Source organism: Mycteria americana, chromosome 15 (assembly GCF_035582795.1).
Source record: "Mycteria americana isolate JAX WOST 10 ecotype Jacksonville Zoo and Gardens chromosome 15, USCA_MyAme_1.0, whole genome shotgun sequence".
NCBI classification, from domain to species: domain Eukaryota; kingdom Metazoa; phylum Chordata; class Aves; order Ciconiiformes; family Ciconiidae; genus Mycteria; species Mycteria americana.
This window is the reverse complement of record NC_134379.1, coordinates 4,013,390-4,029,623: the sequence shown is the minus strand read 5'-3', so window position 1 is coordinate 4,029,623 and position 16,234 is coordinate 4,013,390. Positions and strand designations below refer to the sequence as shown.

Here is a 16,234-nt window from a genome sequence, read left to right as displayed (position 1 = left end):
CATATTGTACTTTCCAAAACGGTTTTCATTTTCAACATGGGTGTATTTTTCTCTTGTAGCTTTCCCATATGATTACCCTATTCCTTTTCCAGAACTTAGTATCTCAGAAAACCCAGACTTGTGAAGTGAAATTTATTTCCTTCCCAAGCTTAGAATTTGAGCCAGTCCTCTTAATCTGGAATGTCTGTCCTATGCCTATCGTATGTAAATACCTTTCTTTTATCAAACTTCATTGCTTGCTTCGATCTGCCACCTTCCCTTAGCTGCTTTCAGTAATCCTTGAAAACCTCTTTTAACTTTGTCTTTTGACAGCCCACTTTTCAAGACAGGGCCTTTCTTTCCCAGAGTTTCGAGTGATAAGTAAGTTTAAACCTTACCTCTCGCACCCTCTTCTCTCCAGGCATCAGGATGGAAATATCCCCTTTTAGTTTGCCCCTTATTTGCATTAAGCTGGGATTATTTTTGAGAAAGCTAGAACAGAGATCCAGGGCCACAGTCCTTTCCATACATGTTTAGAAGTTGAGAGGCACTGACGGAGTGGGAGATCAGTACCGCCATGAACCACTATCAAAATATTCCTGCTTGCGACTTACTGGAACCTTACTCATGAGATCTGTGACCTTTGATGTCTTGCAGGAGAGGTATGAAATGGTTTCTTTGGTCACTGAGTAATGAACTATTTGCAGTGATAGGCAACGACTATCAAGTGTATCTTGATCTCTGTTCTCCTCATCTTAACTCCAGGTTACTGTGTTGATCATTAAACGTCATTGCTGATCTACTGCTTTCTTAGCGTGGATGTATGTTGTAACCTCTCAGCCTGTAGGTAGCTATCCGACTTCTTTAAAACTGCTCTTCTGCAGTTAATGTGTTATTTCAATGAGTTAATAATTCTTCCCAGTCCTCTGAAATTCTAGAATTCATTGCCTAACCACAAATGGTCATTCTCCCATAAGTTGTGTTTGATTCCATTGTGTTGTAATAGAAAGCCAGAAGAAACAAAATATTGTGCAGCTCATTTTTAACATAACTCAGATTTTTACATAAAAAGGAGCACTGTCTTTGTAGGCAGCTTTTTAAATGTTAAGGAATTTATAATCTTAATAATCTGAGATGGTAGCTTCATACATCGTCTTCAATCATTGGAAAAAAAAGTTCTCCTCTTCAGGTTATTATTTGGATAATTCATCTTTGTTTCTAGTAAGTAAATATTATAACCATAAGATAAATTGCTCAGATCTTGAAGGATTGTCCACTTCTTCCTTACTTGCAAGTTACACATTCGCATCAGGGGAGTCTGCTGGCACTAGGATGAATACCTGTCTCTACAGCAACTTCAGTATTCTCCTTGTTTGTAGAGGACCCATTCCATCAAGATGCAATACATTCACTTCAGATCTGTTTATGTCTTTGTATTTTTCTTGATGTTCATTCACGATTGTGTTTTTTATTAGAGTAACAAATCCTGCATACCCCCTCCCAAGCCTTCCAGAAATATATTTTGAACTTCTTAAGGCTACCATCTGCTAGGTAACTGATACCCTGCTTGAGCGATCGCATTAATAATCGCATCAGTGACTTCCCCCTCATCCTACATTATTAAGTCACTGTTCTTACTGGTAGAGAACACAAGCGCTATGGACTTCTGGTTGAATTTAGTCTCATATATTCCTTCCCTTCTTTACTGGCCGCTTTCTTTTTGCTATATCCACCAGTATAATCAAGATATTTGTAAAGTGCTTGACATATTTACAGCGGAAAAAAAATTATGATAGAAGAAAGGTTTTTCTGGGCCTCAAATCGTTCGAACTCTGGATCATATCTTTCAGAGATTGACAACTATCATCACTGCTGCACGCAAGGAAGAGTTGGTTTGTGATAGGGAGTCATAGCTTTCTTGATGCTCCTAAAAACTGATTGCAACTTCATGTTAGAAAATAAACTGTTATATTACATAATCATTATAGGCCCATCTGCGCAGTCTTTCAAGAAAATAGCTTCTGCCGAAGCCTTATGGGTTGTTTCTGTAAGGACTATGGGATTCAATCCAATGCTGATTATTCAGAGCTCCTTGGTAACCATCAACGAGTTGCTTGCTAGGGATCCATGAACAATCTCTGTTCTTAGATATTAAGAAACAAGAGGCTTCACAATTTCAATGTGAACAAGAAATTGTGACCGTTCTGTTTTCTGATAATAAATCGGTGTTAGAGAAGGAAAAGAGTAAAAATTGATTTTTTAAAAAGTTTTTTTTTTCCTCGAACTTGTTAACTAAATCCAGTGAAACGTTCTTTACTCAAATACAGAAGAGCTTGTGCAACTTACTTTACAATGAAGGGAGAAAGAAGAAATAGAGATTTAAATTATAAATGGAAACAAAATAAAACAGAGGGATGGGACGAAGCCTTATAGTTAAGACAAGATTGTCCATTCACTCTTTCAAGAAGGAGGGCTTTTTTATAGGGATAAACGGTCCATGTTAAGTTATACTCAAAGCTGCACCATAATGCATAGTTAAAGGAGGAACATTGTGGTAAATCTTACGTAGCAGCAAAACATGTAATTTCTCTTTAGTATCCCTTTAGGTTTGGAGGTTTGGGAGGGTTTTTTGCTTTTGCAACGTGTAGTAATGAAATGCTGGTATCAATAAAATGTGCCATTTTACTAAAGGCAGACATGAAGCAAACTTCCTCAAGCCGCCAGCTGAGACTTGTGAATCAGTATTTCAGCACTGACCTTTTTATGCCTCTTATTTCCATTCCAATTCTTGAGATCTGATGATTAACCCAATGAAGTAATGTTTAATCATTTAACCTTCCTTTGTCTGTATTGTAGCAGTTGCAGGAAATCTATTTCCAAACCAAAAACACAAATCAGCTTTGAAAAGGACATAGTGAGCTAAAGTATCCTGAAATGTTATAGAGAATGAATCATATTAGCTGAGAGTCGAGTCCAGTCTAGATACTTTAATTTTGGGGGAAAATGTTTTGCCTGTAAGTAGCTGAACTTTTATGTCTCTTTGTTTGGTTGGTTTTTTTAAAGCAATAAGTTGTGAAAGTTGTTTTGCTTTTATTTCAAATGCTTAGAAAAAGTAGAGAAAAGATTGTTCCCTGTGCAGGCTTTATAACAGAAAAATTATATTGTGAAATAGGTAAAAGTTGTGAAACTGATGATTGTAGTCTCTGAGAAATGAAACTTTTAAGGTTTTTTTATTATTGCAGATGTCGCAAAGATTTGACAAATGAAATTTAAGGAAGCAACCAAACAGAAGTATTTCTGAACTTGTCTGCATTAAAGTAAATGTTGAGACTGCAAATACATAGTTTTGTTGCAACCCTCGTGTATGTTACCATGCAAATTATTCGTAGCTGTGGCTGCATTAGATCATGGAAAAAAAATCCTTAATTTCTCTCTTTTGACTTATTTAGAAAGTTTGAAAAAGGAAGACAAATTAGAAGTTCTTGACTTAAATTTGTAGAACTATAGCTGTGCTTTCCATGGAGTACTTTGTAATAGAGAATGAATGTAAAAAAAGTAAAGAAGAAACAGGCTGAGTAATAACTGGGAAAAAAAGAAAGTTATGAATTAATAAGATGCGAAAAATTGCCCCAACATTGGTTTGGGGTTTGGGTTTTTTTGTGAGACAAACTTGTTATACTTTTTTCAACACTTTCATCATTGGTTTTATAACAAAAATTGTACGTTTTTAGCTGGAGAGAAAAAATTAGGTTTTAGGCAGTCTTGAATTTTGCAGCACTCTAGAAATGTGGGTGAGGGAAGCTGTTTATTTTTAAGACATTTAATGAAAAATGGTGCGCTGTGCTTACCCTAAGTTAGTACAGTCAATTTATATATAATTATAATGATATATTTTATTAAACCAGCTGTGCTGCAAGCATTAGTTTATAGGTCACTTACTAGAGAGTTTGTTTGCAATTCCAGCTTGTGAAAATTAATACAACAGTGTGTTAGCAATGCAGTCTAAGATAATGGGTAAATATGTTAAAATTAGAATAGAAACAGCTTCCATTGAAATATATCATGGACCTATTTGAATCATTGGATTGTAGTGTTTTATTTTAAAGATACTTTACAATGAGATTTATGAAGCTGTGAAAAAAATCTTTATTGGCTTATAAAAGTGAAAATATTGTTCTAACCCCATGAGCATTGTGAAATGGTGAACAAAATAGGAACTGAAAATATCACGGTCCCATTCAGCTTTGTTGTAGAGTACAGGGAGAGGCATCTTACGAAATTCCTACATAAGGCACCGCTTTTTCAGTTCACCTTTTCAAAGAACAAAAATCTGTTGTTGAAAGGACAACGTTACTGTTTTGCTTTAGCACACCTTTTCATTTTAAATTAATTTGTAGAGAAATTCTGAACGCATATTTCTACTTTTGTATTTAGTTAAGGAATCCGAATACCTGTTGTCTCCTTAGTGTGCTGCATTTTATTTCCTTTGCTGATAGCTGTGTGATCGCACGCTGCGAAAGAGTCTTGCATCCTTTTCAGTTCAGGTCCTAAATCCTCAGTGGGACTGAACGGGTGTATTAGTGCTGACCTGTATTAGTGATCATCTATTAACTTGGAAATAACGATGAGGGCATTTTAGTTTGAGAAGGAACTGCCCTTGATGTTGCAGGATTTTTTTGGACTTGGTTCACTGGTAAATTATGATGTTTTGTTCTTCCTAACAATTTGTGTCAAAATGCACTCTTTTAACTGAAAAGCATGAAAAATTTTACTTTCCTTGTCATGTAGGCATGTCCTAGACCTGTTACTGCTAACAAGTTCAAGTGCTTGGTATGAGCCTCACTGGGAGTGGGTTTTAATCACTCATGCATGCTGTACGTATCCTAGGAGTTAAACAGAAAAAGGATCAGGAACAAGTTTTCAAGAAAGAGTGAATATTTCACCTGTTCCATCTTGCAATAAGACATTCATGATCCCAAGGTGTTACTCCTGGGGGAAGTTAGCAAATTCACCCCTTATCGACTACTCTAAAAGGGTTTTTATGTTCTCTGGTGGTTAAAAAAAGTCCCACTGTAAGATGTAGGGAATCTCATTTATTTGGCATTTTTCTTTAAGTTGAAGTATTTGTATTCATTTGGGTTATTTTTTTCAAATATAAAGTATAATAAATTGAATTCTTCTGTTTTCAGTAAGAATTGGGGTTTTTTATTTGAGAATTTGTTAACTTTTTAAAGCACTGTAATGGAGAAAAGTTACTACTTGAAAAAGGGATGTAAAAAGATAGCAAATGGCCTTATCACAGGTTTTTTTGTTTTGTTTTGTTTTTAATCTGGCATAGAAAATTATGTCAGTTCTACAGTTCAGGATTTAGACAATATGCAAGAACATTGTCAAGTAATTGTAATTTACTTGCAGTGGTATATAGTATTGAAGGTTTCAACAGAATTGTAACAAAGTTAAAATTGCGTAAATTTAATCTGGATTATCTTGTAGTTATCTTGAAGTGTGGAATTTAGAATTTAATTATTGATTAAAGTAACTTCCTTGTGAAATTTATCTGATCGTTTTCTACAAAATGCAAATCAGTGAATATTGCATTGCTACTGGCAAATCAGCTTTTTATTGCTTATTCATAGGTTTTTAAAAAAGAATTAATAATTACTTTTTAAAGTTTGCTGTTACCAAAGATACTCAGCTTTCTATAACTACTGTTACCAAGCCTGAATGGATAATATTGACCCTGTTTTTAACTTTTTGGACAGTTTTCCTTCAAAAGAATTTTATTCTCATGTAAATTCACTTCTCACATTTAAATAAACTGCTTGTGACAATCTTTATTTTTGCTTTTTAAAATGTTTACTGTGTATTTGGTAAAATTGGAGACTCTTGAGTTTGTCATTAATATGTTTGAAAGTTGTGATCACAGAATAAAAGTAGGCAGCATGTTCTTAGCATCTTTTTGTAAAGAACAGCTCAAATGTTACATGGCCTGCCACCTTTGCTTTTGAAGTATTTTAGATTCAACTCTATGGATTTAATGAACTTTACAAGTCTGTTGTAGAGAGTCCCTGGAATTAGCTATTTTGATTAAGATCCTGGGTTTGAGAGCAGAGATCTCAGGATATAATGGGATTATTATACTCTGGCTTTGTGTTTTGAGAAAGTACCTTTTTAATGTAAATGGTATTGAAGGAAATTAATTCCCTTTGCTGTTTAAGGAATAAGGTATAAGCAGCACTGACAATTCAAAGATATAGGGAAATAAATACTGGAAAACCTGTTTCCATAGTAGTGCGAACTTGGTGCCACTTGCAGGGTTTTGAAAAAGAGAGCTCAGTCCATGTGGGTGGCTAGATTTTCACACTGAGCACTGTGAATTTCTCTCTCTTCCCTCTAAGCCCAGCGTTTCAAACTGGACTTTTTATTCTAAAAATTCTCCCAAATGCTAATTAGGAAATCCCATAGCACGGAGGATATTGAAATCCCATACATCTTGAGGTATGTTTATTTTGGGTTTTGCCTCATTAATGCTTCGTTTTCTTCTTTGCAGGATTTTGCTTCCCGGGCTAAACTGGCTGTCCAGAACCTGGTGCAGAAGGTTGGGTTCTTCGGCATTTTGGCCTGCGCTTCAGTAAGTTCATTTCAGTAACAGAGGGGTTTATAATCACAAATTGCAGATTGAATGTATTGCAGTGAAATTAATGCTATGAAATGTGACTTGGTTTTATTTGAGTCCATATGGATCTTCATGCCTTGTTTGCTATTTCTGTGTTTTCTGTGGTGCTTAGGGCAAGGCAGTGGTTGTGGTACTGGCAAGTACAATAGCATGGAGAAACTCCAGTCCTAGGTTAGTACCAAACACAGTGAATTCTCCCTAAAAGCCCAGCTGACAGTTCTATAGTACAGCATGGTGTGGTGAAACCTGATAAAAACAGGTCAGTTCACTAAAGATGCTAAAAGCTTGTCAGAGTAAGGAAGATTTAAACTACAAGAGTCTCAACTAGAACATTGTTAAAATTCAAGAAGTTTCTATGTTTCTGTTTCAGATGAGGGGTGCTCCCTGCGTTTGATGTCTTTGCTAACAAAGGCATATGCACGCTGCTGCTCACTGCTCTGCGTCAGTGGGTATTTGGCAGATCAGATCGTGTGCCCCGCTGACAGTTACCCTGTTGGGACTTTCCTAGCCCAGATTATTAGCTGGCAAGATATAGCAAGAGCTGTATTATTACCTATAGATTCTGCTGGAACCATATTATAATTTCTTTAGGTGTTTATGTCCTATAGCTTACAGTGCTTGACATCTTAAACCCAAAGATATACACAGGTTGAAGAGTGGAAAACTACCTGTACAAATCCTGATTAGGATATCTATCCATAGTAATTCTCCGAAGTCTGCTCTGGAGATATCTTTGGGTCACTAGGAACCAGAGGGAGCGGAACGAGGAAGCCAGTTTCAGAGTCATGGCTATATGAACTACAAACTACTTGTAGGTTTTATTCTGCCTAAGCAAGAGGTGATACGAGCATCTCCACTGATGCTATTTCAGTGTTTTGAGGAGGATAATACTGTTCTTTTGGAATAGGAAAATATTGAACCATTTGAGGCTTAAATCTCTCTCTGGAAGCTTAATGAAAACTGGTAGGAATGGTGTGCCTTATTCTTCCATCCCCCACACAAGATGTGGGATGTGATGCACAGAAATGTGATTACAGAGAAGGGGGGAAGTGTAGGTCCCCTATGATCCCATTCTTCCGGAATAACCACAGCCATTAGCCAGCTGCTCAGCTGGTGAGGTATTAATTCCACAGTTGTCTAGCATCTCTCTTCGTTTCCTAAATTGTAGAGATGACAATGCTAACTATTTGCTCAAACGTAAGTAACCTGTGTTAGCTGGAAAGAATTAATCTGATTATAGCTGCTGGCATACAACTTCTGTTTACTAATCTTTTGAACTATCTTAATGTTTAGAGTGGAGACGTAGGTTACAAGCTGTTCTTTAAATCTTTCTGTCCAGTAAGCTCTTAGACTGCTTCTTCACTGCCTCTGAGTCATTACTCTCTAGTCACCATCTTGTGAGACAGCATTGCATAGGCTATTTTGACTGCCTTGTGTAATCAGAACAGCAGCTTGTAGATGGCAGGGATGAGTTACTGGAGTGGCTGGACAAGATGAAATGTGGATAAATGGAGAACATGAGGAAGGAGTTGGTAAACATGAGAGGTGATGTGTAAACTCTTTGTAGTTCCTGCTTAGTAATACTTAAACATTTGCTTAACTTCTTACCTGCTTGCTGCACTGTTCTTCCACACGCTCCGAGCTCCAGCTTCCCTTTGCTTATATAGGCTGCCCCGGGTCGGGGGAGGGATGGGGAATCATGAATCCACCACAGTACACTTGAGGATTAGTAAATGTGTTTACAGAATAACTGCAGAGTAGCAGGAAAAAGGGTGGAGTTAAATGTGGCAGGGGCACTGAAAAAGCACAGGAATTCAAAGCTATACATTTTTGTTGCATCTGTAGGTGAGGAAGGCAGCCCCCACGTGTGCTCCATGGAGCTGGGCGTTCCCCCATGAGCTTCAGGGCTTTGTTTCAGGGCTTCTCTTGCTTATTGCTGCTTCTCCGTATGCTAGAAGGTGTCTCCTTTACTTGCCCCCCTTATCATTGCGATCTTACTTTGGGATTTTAAACAGTATTTTAGTTGGGTGTATTTTTTATGATTAGATAACTTGCTTGTAAAGTGGTAATGACTGTCCTAGCTGCAGGTTGTTGTCTGTCAAGCAATGGCTTCTAAATGCTACATAAAAACACAATCAAACTGAATTTAAAACTTTGCAAGTTTATCCAGTGAAGTCAACGGAACGCAATGTTGTTTAGTGGCAATAAGAAAGCCATATTATTGTCTGGAGCTTAATTCCTATGTAAAGGCAGCCCTGGGGAAGGAACAAAGCAAGAATTAGCCCTGGAAGATCCTTGCTGTGACTTGTGAGAATTTGCCCTCCTGTCTTTGGGCTTTTTTGGCAACTCTCAGTACTGCGTGTGTGTGTTTTTTCAAAAACAAACAAAGAGAAAACCTCGCTGGCCTGCTAATATACCCTAATGCGGACTTGTTGAGTAACTTTTTACTGTGATTCGTTTAATGTATTGATGAAATCCACAGTTACTCCTACCTAAAGCATGTTGCTCCCTCTATGGTGATAGTAATGCAATAATTAAAATGTGCTGTGAACTTACAAAAAAACCTCAAACCAACCAACAAAGAACATATTTGAGACTTAGAGCAGACTTGGCTCAGAAGAGCAAAATTATCTGACTGTGGTATAAGTAAATAATTTACTAGCCTCCTATGGCTAAGACAGCTGTCAGAGGTAAAGAATCATTTTAGTTGAAGTGGAGCATGTTTAGAGACCGTTTCGGGGCATGATTAGAGACCGTTTCAGATTTCTTCCTATGCAGGTGGTGTTGTGGGTGCTCATAAATTTGAATTGCTAGTCTGTAACAGCTAAGTATAACCCTCATAAGCTTTCTCACAGATTTCAGATTTCCATTCAGTCAGTTGCACAGTTACTATCTTTTATGGTCTTTAGCAATCTACAGTCTTTATTTATTTGTTTGTGTAAGAAAACAACACAAATACTGCAGGATATTAGCCCAGAATACACTGCTACTGTGAATTACACATACCCCATGCGTTTACTCAGACAGTCTGCCCTTGTACTGCATGCTAAGTGTGAAAGGTTGGAATTTGGATACTTTCTTGGTTTAATTTCAGAAATATTTTACAGATAGTATCACAATACCAAACGTCAAGCCAACAGTTTAACAATAAAAAAAAAATCTTTTAATTTTAAATGAAATGCATATGCTTAATAAAATCTAATCAGTGCTTTTAAACTGGATACATATGACTATAAATGCCAGTTTTTAATGTACTTTCTCAGATGGAAATCACTGGGGATAATTTTGAACGCTAGCTTCCAAGAGTGATGTGCTTGTCAGTGAGAAAATTTGATAAATCACTCAAAATGGCTTTACTGTGGTTTCTGTGCATTTCGCATGGAAAACTTTTTGTTAGCTTTTTTTAAAATCCAGGGGTAAGGAGGGACCATGAGAATGGAATTGTCTGGGACATTGTCTAGCTGAATCCCAGAGACTTAAGTTATGTGGTGCAACATTAACATTTTTGTGAGTATTAAGGCACAAGAGTTTTGGATCAAGTTGAATAAGAGGAAAATGGTCATTTTTCAAAGTTTCAAAGTCTGTCGTGTTCCTGTTCATCTAAGTAAGTGCTGCAATTCATGAACTTCTTTCCCTTGCACTTCATAGATTCCAAACCCTCTGTTTGACCTGGCCGGGATAACATGTGGACACTTTCTGGTTCCCTTCTGGACCTTCTTTGGTGCAACCTTGATTGGGAAAGCAGTAATTAAAATGCACATCCAGGCAAGTACAACACATCCCTGAGGGCTCTGGGGTGAAGACTTTTTTATGTTTTTTTGACTGTTACACTGTAGTAACTTTGTAATGAATTCTGGAGTCTCCCTTCCTGACCTGAAGTAATGGAAATTAATTTGGTGCAAAGGATTTACAATAAAGGATCTGCTAGGCTTCTTATGCTCAAAACTTAGGCAACTGAATAATTTATAGCTACAAACTAATGAGCTCGCTGCCTACACCACTCAGGAAATTGGTGGTTAGCCAAGTTATTTACCTACGGTTTTTACCAGGCTGAAAGAACTTCGTACTCATAATGAACTTGCCTTTTTGGTAACAAATACTCATTTCAAAGAGCACTGCAACTAGCCTTTACCGGTTAAGCGGCACGTTTAAATGCTCCCTTTTATCTCAGTTGAGTGTGTAGAGAAAACCCCGCTCCTCTCAGGCCCTGCAGAAAGCAGTCTGAGGGTATGTCTCTGGGCATATTGTCCATAGCTTGCAAGCATGGTTAGCAATTGTTGGTGTCCTCAGTCTATATGATTTTGAAAGGGCCTGATTTCAGAGTGTGTCCAGTTTTTTCTTGCTAACTCAGTGCCTTACTGGATGTTCTGAATTCGGCAATCGGAATCTCCAGTTGCTTTCAAAAATGTGGAGTCTCGCTTTTAAAACGCGTCACCATTTTGTCCAACGAAAGATGAAGTATCGATTCCCTGGCGATTCTTTACGGGTGGCGGTGTGGTTAGTGCTCTATCGTGAACTACATCGCTCTATTTGTAATGCTTAGAACCAATGTTTTCAGCTGGGGCTTGTCTTTTTTAAGCATCTCCATAGCACTGGTGCAGTGCCTGTAGCTGTGGTGCTTGGAAATCTTTGCTGTCACTACATTAAAATAGCAGAAGCTATCAGTAGTATAAAATTACTCGTCTAGTACCCTCATCAAGCTGCTTAAAAATCTTTTTCTTGCCCTGAACAGAAGATTGCAATCTTCAACCCTTTTTTTCTTCCCATCTTTTTGTAAATGGTTATTTTACTTTGCCCAGTCCTTAAACAGAAAATAATAGATCTGAAAGTTCTTTCATTTAGTGTGATAGAGCAACTTTTTCTCCACGCTTATTTTTGTATTATCTGAATTTTTCTGCTTTTAAATCTGTGTACTGTTAGAATTTGTTCTGGCAACACAGAAAAGTGAAATAGTATTTGTGTAATATTCCTTCTATTATTTTATTTGTCCTGTTTAGCAGAATGTTTGCTATGTAATTTATAGTGCTCCACACTCAGATCAAATGTAAGTGAAAAAGTATTTCCCAGTGTCTTGTACAGTTGGTAAATCATCTTATTTTGTAATACGTTCGGCTATTAGAATGCTGTTTTCTGCGATGCTTGGTTTCAAGCACACTCTTGTGCAATAGCCTTGATTTTTGTAGTGATCTTGCTGCAATTTGGAATTTAGGAAATGCAAGAGTCATGGAAAAGGCTTTTAACGAAATCTTTCTCTAGACAGGAAGCGAGTGACTCTGGTGCAGTGGCCATCCTGGAGCTGCTTTTAACTGGCCTCTTCTTCCGGATCACAAAATCATTTTGTGTAGTTCTAGTCACATCCCTCATTTCCAGACTGGTGAATGCAGTTCTCATTAGATCATGTTTAAACTGATTTAAGGAGACTGTGGGAACTGTTTGTGTGTGCATAAGCATCTACACGCAGTCTTGCTCACTCTTTGCAGAAGAACAAGCTGTCAAATACGACACAAGTGGAATTAGCAAAGGCTATTTTAACAACATTTTAACTTGTGTTAGAAGAGAAGGGAGTGGCAAAATTACGGACATTTGGATTTTCTGCAAAATAAGCTATGTGTTACGGAAGTTTCTTTTATTGAAATTGCCCTGTTCCAAATAGTCTGTTGCATTAGAGACAGTGACAATCTAAGGTTTTGAACACAGGTACCCAATGGCTCTTACTTTGTTCTTCTCTAAGTATTTTTTGTCGTGCTTCTGCCTGAAGCACGTGAACTAGGGAACTAAAAGATACATTATTTTTCACTTCTGTGATCTTTAAGTACATGTGTTTGTGTAAGGGGATGTGAATTTTTCTGCATGGTGATGACTGTTTTTCCATTAAAACATTGTTGACGGAGTAAAGTGACCTTGAGCTTCTGGGAATTGAAGTTTGGGGAGGATGCGAATGGTTAGTAACACAGGCTACAAAAACATTGCAAGAAATGAAATCTATGAGGAAATAGAATAATAAAGTGAACAGCTTTTCTCTCTCCTGCCTCTTTTTGAAGAGTATTGAAAAATAAAGATCTTGAAAGAAAAGAGAAGGGAAAACTATGTGTGAGTGCTGGAGAAGCTGTCTGGTTGGAAAGGAACATAAACTGTCGTACCCCATTGTCTCTGCTTCCCTTTTGATCAAATGTTTCTCTAACTGATGTTTTCCTTCCTACAGAAACTTTTCGTTATTATAACATTCAGCAAACATATAGTGGAGCAGATGGTGTCCCTAATCGGGTGAGTAATTCCTTAACGCAGTAATACCTTCACTCATTAAGTGGAAAAATACTGGAGGAGGCAAATTAGATGTGCTGAACATCGTGCTTTGCTTCAAAGTGCAAGCTTTGGCCAACACATAATTTAGATCTTATTTGCAACTTCATTCCTCACCTCAAGGGCTTCAAGTATTTCAAGAAACATAATATCACGGAAGGTCAGATGGCCTGAGTATGTAGTACCAAGAGTTAACTTTCCCCCAGAAATAGGATACAGCTCTTCCAATTATAGATGGCTCCACTTTTAGCTGCAAATAGACTGGGTTTTTATGGACTTTCTTCAATGTAGTGTGCTCCTAGGACAAAAAAATGAAAGAACTGTTGTGATTTATGCAGTGTCCCAAGATGACAATAAACATCTTCCATAATTTGAACTACTTTATACATTTAAAATAGTAAATCTGTTTTAATTCTGACATAAAATGTTTGGTATGTAGAGTTATATCTCCATTCTATTAAACTTGGTTTTTCATAGGAGGAATGACAGTTTTCATGGATAAACTGCTCCGATTTTGAGAAAGTTTGTCTTTTTTTTTTTTTTTGGACTGAGTTCTTCAGTAATTGATCACTATTTTATTTTTTAAGTGAAAATCTCAGTTTAAAACAAGAAAACTAAGCAAAAACCCAGCTAACAACAGTTGGGGGAGGGGGGCAACACAGTTAAAACAACATACTTACATGTTGCCTCAGTGGGTTTGAATGAAGATTGGACACTGATGATGAAGTGTGAGATTTTTGCCTCATATCTACCTGTTCAGTCATGAAATTCTGTGTAATTTTAAAATCCATTGTTGATGTTAACATTTCCTGCCTGGTAATCTAGCAAATAACATCGCAACGGTGCCTCTCTAACCATGCACAAGTTCCATAAACTGCTTGAATGCAAACAAAGTATGCAGTTTAATTTAAATCTAGGCAACTAGATCAAATCATATGGATTTCATGCAAAATTCATGCTTAATTGTTCAAAAGAACAATTCTTTGCTCTTGGGGGGGAAGCTACTGCCTGTTTTCAGTACACTGATCAGATTAATGTCAGGGATGCAGGTTTAAAGTTTTACATGTGAGTCTCTAACATTTAAATAGAAAACTTTACTGTTGTGGGGTTTGGTTTTGTTGTTTTTTTTTTTTAAACTAGATATCTAATATGGATCCCTAAAATAAATTCTAAGGTGTTTCTACTTTTCCAAGGTCTTTCACTTGTTATTTGGGGCAAATTGATTGACACTTTGCTATCCAAACTGTAATAACTATTTTCACATAAAAACCAAAAAGCCACACTCCTCAAGAACAGTTGCAGGGGGGAATGTCTGGAAATAATTCCTTTTAAAATATGTAAACTTGAAGTAGCAATGCTATAGAAAGAAGAAGGAGTGTCAAAAGAAACATTCTAGGGCATTTCACTAATGAAACAAATCCTGACTTTATTACTTCCTGATCTTCTGATTGGGTGTCTGGTTTGTAACAAACTTCAAAATTAATTTGTTGCTTTGAACATTTAAAAAAAAAAAAAAGAGAAATGTGGCTACTTTTAACCATCATTAGTTAGCTTTTCTTAGTATGAATCACGCCAGACAATTTACTACTAACTTTTGATCAGCACTGCTACTAGGTGAGGTGTATTTCCAAAGATTTACTCTCCTGCAAATCCTTGAGCCAAAACTAGTAGTTTTTTCCTACTTCATCTGTCTTGGAGATAACTTTGCATTGAATTACTTTGAATGCATTCACAAGACCTCTGCTGGATTCAGATTTTATTAGATGGTTGATGTCAGAGTTAAAAAATGTTCTCGGGAGACAGTAAGATTTTTGGAATGTCCCGGTATCCTTGACTTCTCAAGCTGTCTGCTAGCATTACCTCATCAATTTCTTTTAGAGTGGAGTATAAAACATGTTAAACAATAGCTTGCATTAAATCCCTTATTATTAAATTAAAATATAGTTCTATTTAATGGTCGGTAACTTTATTTTAATCAAATTCTATCCGACACAATGACTTAAGACTTTTTTTGTCTGGGATATTGCTCTTACACAATAGGAAATGTCTAAGCACAATACTTTAATGAACGTATTAACATACAGGAAAACTAAAATCTAGACAGAAGATTAAGTTAGGAGATAAAGTCTGAGAATATTTGATTTTATAAGCCGCAGAGAATTTCTCGATAACTACATGAGTCTTAGTCAAAAAGCAAAAATGATTCACCTGAGCAGACCTTGCTCGTAGCTCAATACTTGTTTACTTCTGTTACTGGATGCTGCTGGTGCTGCACACTAAGCCTGCCATAACCAGGCTGTTTTAATAGAATTTAGGGTAATTTGATTTTGCAGTTTTGTCTAGGTCTCCATTACAAAAGGATCGTAAAATACTCCTTGTATTAATTAAATAAAGAAAGAAAAGGAAAAGGAAAAGAAAACGTGGCAGGAAATTAAGAAGCTGTTTAAAAAAAAAAAATTTTGGAAAACGTTGGTGGTAGCTAGCGTACACAAAAATGAAAGGTAAGAAGGATGGGTGGTGGCAGCAGCAAGGGCAACGGCAAGCAGCAAGCCTTGTAGAGGGACCAAGGTCAGAGCTGGTTGCAGAGAGGGGGACGTGGATGGATTTAAGAAACTGAAGCTAGCAAGGGTCTTGAAATTAAAGCTGAAGAGGATTACAAAGATACTGGTAGCTCACATGAGGCTGGTAATTATCAACCTGTTCTACCAGTTAATAGTTTAAAGTTGTATTATTGCTGTCTAAAATGCTAGAAGAGGATAATGTTTTCTCTCAGGTTGTATTACGTACATGAGCTTTTGTGAGGAAAGATTGCGTGTAAGAGTTTTGTCTTGTATTCTGTCACTTAAAGAAGAGTTTAACTTACTGATCATCCATGGAAAATACTTTGATGCTGGTTTTAGGCCAAACCTAGCCCGTTTAAAATGTTTAATTATCATGTGTGTTGTGGGTTTTCTTTTGGCTCTTAAATCTTGCCGTTTAATTTGTTTTACCTACAGCTGCAGGATTGTTATGCAGTCACACTAAGCATATTGCTTTTAAGCACGATCGTATTTTCTTTGAAGTGGCAGTTTCAAATGCAGATTAAGAATTCCCAGAAAACTACTAAAAGAAATAGTTCTCAAAGCACACACCATCCACAAAACTATCTGCCATCGATTCTGGGTGAATGTTCAGAAAGAAAAAAATCTGATTTTTTTATTTTTTTTTTTAGTTCAGCATGCTCTGTTCATATTTTGCAAAAATGAGCTAATAACTTTAGAACTTCAGTAGATGTCTAAA

General features: G+C 36.8%; 1 protein-coding gene across 10 annotated transcripts in view; it reads left to right on the top strand.

Annotated features, from left to right (window-relative positions):
• The window catches only part of VMP1 (vacuole membrane protein 1), a 71,289-nt gene that overhangs the window by 42,477 nt on the left and 12,578 nt on the right, over positions 1-16,234 (top strand). For all 10 annotated transcript variants that reach the window (XM_075517916.1, XM_075517914.1, XM_075517913.1 and 7 more), the window contains 3 exons: positions 6,530-6,610; positions 10,304-10,420; positions 12,858-12,919. In XM_075517916.1, the coding sequence (XP_075374031.1) occupies positions 6,530-6,610; positions 10,304-10,420; positions 12,858-12,919 (260 nt within the window). The remainder of the gene's footprint in view (positions 1-6,529; positions 6,611-10,303; positions 10,421-12,857; positions 12,920-16,234) is intronic.